Consider the following 10766-nt stretch of genomic DNA (forward strand, 5'->3'; position numbering starts at 1 on the left):
GGCCAAAGGATAAAAGGAAAACTTTAAAGGAAAAAGAAAGGGACGAAAATAATTTAAGGACATGTGACTTCAGCTCAGAAAGCTTAACTTTGAAACTGAATAGGACGTCTGTTTTATGCTACACATTGCAAGAAAAGAAGTCAGATTAAGAGAACTTCAATGAAAAATTCTGCATAATTATGTATCCAAAGAATATTCGGTTGCACAAAACGCACGTAGTTGAAGATAGCAGGTGCTCCATATGTAAAACTGAAGTAGATTACATAGAACATTGCTAAACAATTCTGGAAGTAAACTGAACGGCATATACATAATCAGACTGGTACATGGTTAAACTTGAATCTGTGTGACATTCTGTTTGGAATGAAAAAAAAATGAAGCAGGACAAAGGCATTAACATGAAAAATATAGATGACCATATTATCCTTACTGGGTGAATGTGTATTAGTATACAGAAGAAAACAAAAGTTAAAATATCTTCATACTTGATTTTCGAACAACAAATCGGATGCAGATTACTGAAGGAAAAAAACAAACTAAGCAACTAACAAATACTGCTGTCGACTAAAGCATGAAGTATTGAAAGAACTAGCAATCAAAAAGTATATATCAGTGAGCAACTTGACAAACAAGCACACACACACACACACACACACACACACACACACACACACACACACACACACGTTAATAGACCAGGTCATTAAAAATCCAGACAGTACATCACAATTATTATATAGCAAATGTAAATTACCAAATAGGAGTCACAAGGACATGTAATCTGTAAAATTGTGTGAAAAAAAAAGAAAAACGGTAAAACGCATGATGATGCGTCAATGGAACAGAAGAGAAAAAAGAAAGAAAAAGAGGTGCTCCATGACTTACATGCAAATGAGATGGAAAAAAAACAACAGTCCACCTTCTGTCTCTCTCCCTTCTCTCTCAGGCCATGCAACGTATCATCTGGTGTGTGTATATATGTGAAAAAAATATATACAATGGTGGAAATTAAGTGTTGGGCAACAATTCCGCCATCTGTATGTGTGTGTGTGTGTGTGTGTGTGTGTGTGTGTGTGTGTGTGTGTATTCTACACGCATGCGTTAAATTATTGATAGAATAAGACCAACTAGCTGAGTGGTTTAAACCTTTTTCTTCTTCTTTTTCTTTTTATCAATACTATCATCACCACCACCATCATCATCGTTATTGTTTGCGTTCCAATGGCAATGCTAGAAATGACAATCAACAAGAGTGTTTTTATATGACAGAAAAAGCAACATATATTGCTGGTAGAAGTGAGCATGTCTGTTTTCAGTGGTCGCTGGTGTGTGACCGGGCAAGTTTTGCAGATCACATTCAAACCGGGATTTTTGGCGGCCAGGTGGCGGGCATTGTGGCGTCCTCTATACTGGCTGACCGCTATGGCCGTAAGAAAGTGTACCTGACTTGTGCCTTGCTTACCATGGTATCCCTCTTCGCAACGGTTTTGGTTCCCAACTACTACTTTTTTCTGGTGTGCAAAGTCATTGCAGGTTTCTTTGGAACGGTGAGAGAAAAACAACAACCAGAAATCTGTTTCTTGTCATTAACCAAACAATTACAACAACAAACTCTCTCTCTCTCTCTCTCTGTCCCTCGTTGCGTTTTAAATCAAAAGTTTGCATGGTCATCACACCTTCCAATCACTTACACGAGAATAACATGTCTTTGATGAGCGCGTTGGGTTACGCTGCTGGTCAGGCATCTGCTTGGCAGATGTGGTGTAGCGTATATGGATTTGTCCGAACGCAGTGACGCCTCCTTGAGCTACTGAAACTGAAACTGATGACTACCATGCAAATATTCTAGTGAGTCATCATGTTAGTGTTTGGTAGGTATATTCTTAACATATAAGAGGTCACCACCTAATCATGGGAAGTTACTCTTTGCTTGAATGAGAACTCTTCATCTTGTGGTCTGGAGCAAGTTGTAAGCCTGATGAGCACTCCACGGTGTGAAACAGATGTCACTTGCTGTGTTATCACGCTAACCTCACTTTTGACGGAACAGACTGCTTAAATAGTACTCTTTAATCATATACATATGCGCAGTCATGTACGTATGCATGCATATATGCACAGATTGATATCAATAAAATACCTTGTGCGTTTGCCAGGGCATGGATAAATCTGCCTACACTATGTTCATGGAGCTGGTAGCCCCAGAATGGCGAAGCCTTGGAAGTGTTGTGGGCACTGTGGTGTGGACCGGAGGCTGTGTCTTCATGGCCATAGTGGCCTACTGTCTGCAGGGGGTGTCCTGGAGATACCTCAGCCTGGCTTTCTCTTCTGTTTATGTCTTCAGTCTTCTTTTACCTTGGTAAACTGACGCACACGCACACGCATGCACACACACACACACACACACACGAACACACATGTGCCTTCTGGTACATGATATCTGAATTAGGTCTGCCTTATCATACGTCAATATGTTTAGAAAAAGCTTGAAACTAATCGTGTATCAAAGCTTGTTTTTGTATTGTCGTTTCCTCCGTTCCATGGTATTTTAGTTGGATTAAACAGGTATTATATAAGATATGAGTCTTGAAGGCCATGATTCTTGTCTTTATTGACAGGCTGTCGTGTCCAATATCATTGTCAAAAAAGGGGGAAAAAACACACACAAAAAATTCCACACAAAACCCCCAACAAAAAACTATACATTATTTCATTTCACGCCCTTAGTTCATGAAATCGTTCTATTTGACATATTTGGAATCTGCCTACTATCCCCATTCCTTTTTTTGTTTGTTTTGTCTTCACTTCAGGGATGTTAAAGAAAATGACTGTCTTCACTGATTGGAAAATCAAGATGCTTTTGAGCTGCACATGGGATATCTAGAGGCGCGATTTGAATTTTTGAATTGCCTCACTGTCTCTGTCTCTAAATCTCTCTCCATCTCTCTTTCTCTTCTGTGACACACACACACACACACAAGCACACTTACAATGGTTTTGTCTGATGACTTTTTTCAAGCCTATGCATGCACACTACAGATGCATGCAAGCAAAAATATGGAAAAGTTGCTGGGGATTCCGACCAAAAACTATGTGTTGAGAAAATATTGGTCAGCATCTTCATTTTGTCCAGGTTCTTGGACGAATCACTTCGCTGGCTGTTGGCAACTGGAAACATTAAAGAAGCGGAAAGAATCCTGAAGAAAGCCTGTTGGATGAATGGCAAAGACTTTGATAATATCCAGACATTTCTGAAGAGATCAGTCGTCACTGGTAACAACAATGATGACCATGTTGAAACTGATTCTTCCCCTACAACCACACATCGGATAACCAAATCAAATATTGTGAAGAATGACAAGAACAAAGAAGACACGAATGGAGACGAGCTGAATGATGAGAAGACTGCTGATATTTCTGCTGAGAGAAGAGGCAGTGGGTCGGATCAAAGAGATCCAGAGGAGGGTGGTCCTGGTAATGACAGTGACGAAGGGAGCAGCCAGCAGATGCCAGAAACTGAGGTGTTCTCCGCAAAGTACACAGTGCTGGATTTGTTTCGACACCGTGTCGTTCTTGTGCCCCTTCTTGTCGTCACATTTGTCTGGTAAACTCTCTCTGTCTGTCTGTCTCTTAAAAAATACACAAGCATTTCTATCTATCACAGACGCAATCTCTTTGAAAAATGTCATCAAATTCTTTTGGCAAGAGTGTTTAAATAAACGGGCATAACAAAACCATTTCCCCGTAATGATTATGCTGGCTTTATTGTTGATATGTTTATCAATATCAAGTTCAGTCCAGAGTGGCGACGAATTTTCTATTTAGGACATTGTAAGCACAGGTCAACGGAAGGGTTTTGACTCCAGTGCAACAAATATACTTGGGCCATTACTGCCAGAATTTGCCAGTACATAATCAGTTTCGTTGTACTTCAGCATCACATTGGTCGACATACTTTGTTGTCATTGTCACCGTCGTTTTCTCATAACGAGTCATGAATTATTCATGTTGATAGCTACACTGTGAAACATATATGAAGTTATCAGTTTTTATTAGACCAAATTATTGTACTCAGAACAGATTTTATCGAAAAAAAAGATCAGGTGTCTTTTCATACAGAAGTATCTGAAATATATGACATAATTCCAACACATACAACTTTAAATGGGGACAGTCACAACAATTAAGGCGTCAATACCTTGACACCATATTTTGGTGAGACCAAATGCAGAATCCTAAGCCACAAAAAAGACCCGGGGAAATCTGGTGAACAGTTCTGTTCAAATCACTCTAAACAGATTTAAGGAAAAAAAGGAAAAAGAATGCGTTTTTAAGAGCATTGGTCTTCTTGAATTGTGTCATATTTCTTTTCATCACGTGTTCCGTTGTATCTATTCATTGTGACCATTACATTTGTTTTGTCACCATGTTTGCCTTATAAAGCAACACATCCCACGTTTTTCTTGGAGGAATTCGTGGCATATCTTTTACCTATGTTCTTGTGTGGACCAGGGTCATACTCAATCTGTATTACTACACGGTGATGCTGGGGTCTGCCAGCCTGTCTGGGAACAGGTTCCTCAGTTTTGCTCTCCTGAACCTCCTTGACATCCCTGCTACATTTGTTGCTCTCTTTCTCATTCGGAGGTAAGCCGATTTCTGCGCTGAATGTACTGTTCAGGTTTTATCACCAGCAATGTGAGTTTGGCTCTCAGTTCACAGTCACAATCGTACTACTATCCTCATGTGTTTGGGCCCAGTGTTGATAATACTAGACAGACAAAAAATGTGACTAACTGGCTGTGATCTACCTCTGTTGTCCCTGTGAACAGTTTAAATGTGGTACAGAACTGCAATGTTTATCAAGTATTTAAATGCTAAATGGCTATGCGATGTCAACATTTGGCAAATTTTGTCCACTTACTCTGTTACTCGGCCTCCCATTAAACTACCTTGACCTGACGATCAATCGCGAAATTCACTATTCTGATATCATGGTCGAACTCCGATCCGAATAACAATACTGGCCAGTTGTCACATACTACATGACTTCTGTTGCTCTGAATCAGTCTTGCAAGCCAACCAACATTAGTTGTTGTTGTTTTTTAAGTAAACTAAATCACAGTGTGAGAAGGACAAACACAATATATAGCGTATATAAAATCAACGAGTCAATTTAAGATATACTTTTTAAAAAAAATACAGTCCTTTGGTATATTTCAACTCTTGGCATTAACAAGAATAATGTCATAATTATTTGCAAATTATTTGTATGGAACTGAAACAGCAAAGCCATCTTTGAAGACTATATCACCAGCTCAATTGGAAGTGAGACAGTATCACTCAGTCTGCATTAATTTACTGTCACATGAACCTGTCGTCCCAGTGGTTGTTCACATACCTCAGGATTCACACACCTTTCAGTCTTTGTACGAGTTTTCAAGCGGCATCCTGTAAATATCCCCAATGCCTGGTTCTTCAGTTTGACAATTGCACAGATTGAACAAAGTTGCTGGACAGACGTTTCTTAGAACCACCTCCCCTTCCACATGTTTAAGTCCCTGTGTAGACATCGACAATGACTGTGCAGATTACGATTCACTCTAAGTAATAACCAGTATACCTTCTGTCACACGTTAATATTTCACGAATAAGGTTTCTTTTCTCTTAGCATTCTTGAACTGCAGTATGTAGCACTGCTGAACACGCCATACTTACGAGGCTACTCAGCCGACGCGCAGGCGCATCAGACTTTAATCACACACGTAGGTCTATCCATAAGAAATGAACATACACATCCATTGTTGACTCTGATTGTTTACAAGGTATGTTGAAAGAAGGGATTAGTCTTTGTCTAAAAACATTGAGCATAAAAGGTCCCTGAATAATAACTGTTCAAATTGCTGATGAGATAAAGAGCAAATGATTCTGCAAAATGCACCTAATATGATCCGGCATATTTACGATGTGTTTAAGATCGATCTATCTGTCTGTCTGTCTGTCTATATGGGGTGTGTGTGTGTGTGTGTGTGTGTGTGTGTGTGTGTGTGTGTGTGTATGTGTGTGTGTGTGTGTGTTTCCAGATTCAACCGCCGACCATTGGCAAGCATTTATGCATTGCTTGCTGGATCCTTTCTGATGACCTCTGTTGGACTGAAAGCGTTGGGTAAGACACTTCAAATAAACGTTTTGTCGGTCGGGTATTTGATAATGTTAAGTGTTCTTAATTACATAGATCTGACTTGACACGCACACCCGTAATTAGCCCCTCACCGCTGTGCCCCAAAACACAGCCTGTGTTTAACCCAATGATTTTTTTAATTGCACTTTTGTTTTTGGTGTGTGTGTGTGTGTGTGTGTGTGTGTGTGTGTGTGTGTGTGTGTGTATGTGTGTGTGCGTGTGTGTGTGTGTGTGTGTGTGCCTGTTTGTACATGCGAGTAGAGTTGTGATGGCTCTGACATGTGCGCAACGTGCACATGTGTTTGTATGTGTACATTTTTGCCTGCATGTGTGTTTGTCTGGACATGATCATGTGAGCCAGGAGGAGGACATGGAGTGACCTTGACCCTGGCCACAGCAGCACAGTATGTGGGCATGTTCGCTGTGACTGGCTCCTACATTCTGCTCTTTGTCTACTACATGGAGGTCTTCCCCACAACCATGAGGTGAGCAGGCCTTGTGTCAGTGTGTCACGTCGTTCTGAAACCTACTGATGACAGATGATATATTTCTACTTCAGTTACCTGACCCTCACCACACTCCAACCCATCAACCTTCTGGCGTCCCGCCCTGACACATACACACACCACCATCATCAACCTCTTGCGTCCCGCCCTGACACATACACACACCACCACCATCAACCTCTTGCGTCCCGCCCTGACACATACACACACCACCATCAACCCTCTGGCGTCCCGCCCTGACACATACACACACCACCACCATCAACTTCTTGCGTCCCGCCCTGACACATACACACACCACCACCATCAACCTCTGACGTCCCGCCCTGACACACACACACACCACCACCATCAACTTCTTGCGTCCCGCCCTGACACATACACACACCACCACCATCAACTTCTTGCGTCCCGCCCTGACACATACACACACCACCACAATCAACCTCTGGCGTCCCGCCCTGACACACACACCACCACCATCAACCCTCTGGCGTCCCGCCCTGACACATACACACACCACCATCATCCTCTGGCGTCCCGCCCTGACACATACACACACCACCACCATCACCCTCTGGCGTCCCGCTCTGACACATACACACACCACCACCATCAACCTCTGGCGTCCCGCCCTGACACATACACACACCACCACCATCAACCTCTGGCGTCCCGCCCTGACACATACACACACCACCACCATCAACTTCTTGCGTCCCGCTCTGACACATACACACACCACCACCATCAACTTCTTGCGTCCCGCCCTGACACATACACACACCACCATCAACCTCTGGCGTCCCGCCCTGACACATACACACCACCACCATCAACCTCTGGCGTCCCGCCCTGACACATACACACACCACCATCAACCTCTGGCGTCCCGCCCTGACACATACACACCACCACCATCAACCTCTGGCGTCCCGCCCTGACACATACACACACCACCATCAACCTCTGGCGTCCCGCCCTGACACATACACACACCACCATCATCCTCTGGCGTCCCGCCCTGACACATACACACACCACCACCATCACCCTCTGGCGTCCCGCCCTGACACATACACACACCACCACCATCACCCTCTGGCGTCCCGCCCTGACACATAAACACACCACCACCATCACCCTCTGGCGTCCCGCCCTGACACATACACACACCACCACCATCACCCTCTGGCGTCCCGCCCTGACACATACACACACCACCACCATCAACCTCTGGCGTCCCGCCCTGACACATACACACACCACCACCATCACCCTCTGGCGTCCCGCCCTGACACATACACACACCACCATCAACCTCTGGCGTCCCGCCCTGACACATACACACACCACCATCATCCTCTGGCGTCCCGCCCTGACACATACACACACCACCACCATCAACCTCTGGCGTCCCGCCCTGACACATACACACACCACCACCACCACTCGTACAATTGCTACATATTGAACATGACACATATAATTACTATAAAAAAAAAATAAAAAAACTCTGCGTACTCTAGTTTTCCCGAAAAATAGGGGAGTTGTGGTGACAATGACGTGAATGTGTGTGTGTGTGTGTGTGTGTGCGCGCGCGAGCGCGCGTGCGCGTGTGTATGTGTTTGTGTGTGTGTGTGTGTGTGTGTGTGTTTTGGAGGGGCTAAAGATGTTTCAACGTGATGCATTAAACATTAGCTTCATGAAAAAATACAGTATTTTTATTCGGAAGAATTAGTTTATCTGGTGTAAACCTACATGTAAATCACCAGAATTGATGACATAAAGTAAGTAAGCAAAAAAAATTTTTTTTTTAATTTAAAAAAATAAAAATTAAAAAAAAGATCCAGTAAAAAGCACCGTATTATAGGCTGTTTGAAAATTTCCTACTTGTGAAAAAGCAAACAAAAACTGTTTGTTCCAGAGCCATTGGGACAGGTACGGCAGGAATGGCAGCTTTCACAGCTAACATGGCAGCTCCGTATCTGCTGCTGTGGGTAAGGCACGACTTTAACCCATTGTTTCATCAAAGTTGAAGCCAAGGTTTCTAACAGACTGGAAGATTAGAATGGTATGTCACAGTCGCAAATGGACATTAGATTAGAGAGGACAGTTTCAGTTTTTCAATGTTGATAGAGACCGGGGGCGGAATGAAGGGGTGGGGGTGGGGGTCGCTGAGTAAGTGGGTTCTTTATTCATGAGGACGAAGGATAAACAAAAAATATTTAACATAGCAGTGTTGTTCAACTGGTATGACGGGCGCTATAGCCGAGGGGTTAAAGCGTTGGGCTTTCAATCTGAGGGTCCCGGGTTCGAATCTCGGTAACGGCGCCTTGTGGGTAAAGGGTGGAGATTTTCCCGATCTCCCAGGGCAACATATGTGCAGACCTGCTTGTGCCTGAGCCCCGTTCGTGTGTATACGGCAAGCAGAAGATCAAATACGAACGCACGTTAAATATCCTGTAATCCATGTCAGCGTTCGGTGGGTTATGGAAACAAGAACATACCCAGCATGCACCCTCCCCCCCCCCCCCGAAAACGGAGTATGGCTGCCTACATGGCGGGGTAAAAACGGTCATACACGTAAAGGCCCACTTGTGTTCATGTATACGAGTGAACGTGGGATTTACAGCCCACGAACGAGGAGGAGGAGGGAGGAGGAGGTTCAACTGGTATATTAACGAGAGATAGAAGACGTTCAACGCAGAGCCACAAAACTCATTGGCAAACTGAAGGACAAACCATACCCAGAACGCCTGTCAACCATCAAGCTGCCAAGCCTGGAACACCGCAGACGCAGAGGAGACATGATTGATCTCTACAAATACATTACTGGCATCTACGACACAAGCCGACCCAACTTCGAGCTGCATGACAGATACAACACCAGAGGCCAAAGCTAGTGAAGCACAGATCCCGCCTAGACGTTCGGAGTTCATTCTTTTCCGAAAGAGTGGTGTCGGTTTGGAACAGCCTACCAGAGTCAGTAGTGTCCACACCAAGCATGAACGCTTTTAAAAACAGACTTGGCGCCCATTGGGCCAACCACCCAGCACTGTACAATCCCGACTGCTATCAGTAGACCTTGCAAGTGCAATCAGCTGTGGATATGGCCAACATATCGACCGGTGAACTGACCTGCAACCACAGGTCTCAAACACCGACAACATCAAGTATCAAGTAAGCATGACTGGCAGGGCAGAGGAAGGAAAGGGGAGGATATGGGTAGGAGGGCAGGGGAAAGGGGGACGCAGGGGAGGGCAAGGGGAACTAGTGAAGGTTAAACAGGTACCCAATAGCCGAGTGGTTAAAGCGCTGGACTGTCAATCTGAGGGTCCCGGGTTCGAATCACGGTGACGGCGCCTGGTGGGTAAAGGGTGCAGATTTTTACGATCTCCCAGGTCAACATATATGCAGACCTGCTAGTGCCTGAACCCCCTTCGTGTGTATATGCAAGCAGAAGATCAAGTACGCACGTTAAAGATCCTGTAATCCATGTCAGCGTTCGGTGGGTTATGGAAACAAGAACATACCCAGCATGCACACCCCCGGAAACGGAGTATGGCTGCCTACATGGCGGGGTAAAAACGGTCATACACGTAAAAGCCCACTCGTGTGCATACGAATGAACGCAGAAGAAGAAGAAGAAGAAGAAGAGGTACTGATTATACGGAACACTGTATACTTGTCTAACATGATCTGGCAATAATGAAGCAGTTATCATCCACCACCGCTTTCATTCAAACAGTTGGGGTCGTAGTCACATTAAATTTTTCTGCTGGTATAATAATCTGGTTGGTTGTTACTCAGGACTATAACACGTCCAACCATTGATTGTGTACCTACATTTATGCCAGTACAACAATCCAGTCCTTACTCACGACCCCACCAAGGAGATATGATAGAGGTGAAGAGTACCTCCAGGGTTGCTACAAAGTCGAAAGGCCAAAATTTGTGCTTGCCTGCGGAAGAGATCTATGGGGGCACAGCCTCAAGCTCCAGAAAAACCGACACAGGCTCAACATTAGAGGATTTTTTTTTCAAACAGGGTTGTTTCCCTGTGGAACAGTTTGCCC

The 10766-nt window shown here is 44.2% G+C and overlaps 1 protein-coding gene across 1 annotated transcript in view; it reads left to right on the forward strand.

The window, feature by feature from the left end:
* LOC143297051 (uncharacterized) overlaps positions 1–10766 on the forward strand; it is a 34739-nt gene that overhangs the window by 3317 nt on the left and 20656 nt on the right. The window contains exons 4-11 of the mRNA XM_076609221.1: positions 1317–1547; positions 2157–2359; positions 3134–3604; positions 4513–4647; positions 5288–5328; positions 6543–6666; positions 8615–8683; positions 9398–9592. Of these exons, the coding sequence (XP_076465336.1) occupies positions 1317–1547; positions 2157–2359; positions 3134–3604; positions 4513–4647; positions 5288–5328; positions 6543–6666; positions 8615–8683; positions 9398–9592 (1469 nt within the window). The remainder of the gene's footprint in view (positions 1–1316; positions 1548–2156; positions 2360–3133; positions 3605–4512; positions 4648–5287; positions 5329–6542; positions 6667–8614; positions 8684–9397; positions 9593–10766) is intronic.

Source organism: Babylonia areolata, chromosome 22, assembly GCF_041734735.1.
Source record: "Babylonia areolata isolate BAREFJ2019XMU chromosome 22, ASM4173473v1, whole genome shotgun sequence".
Lineage (NCBI taxonomy): Eukaryota > Metazoa > Mollusca > Gastropoda > Neogastropoda > Buccinidae > Babylonia > Babylonia areolata.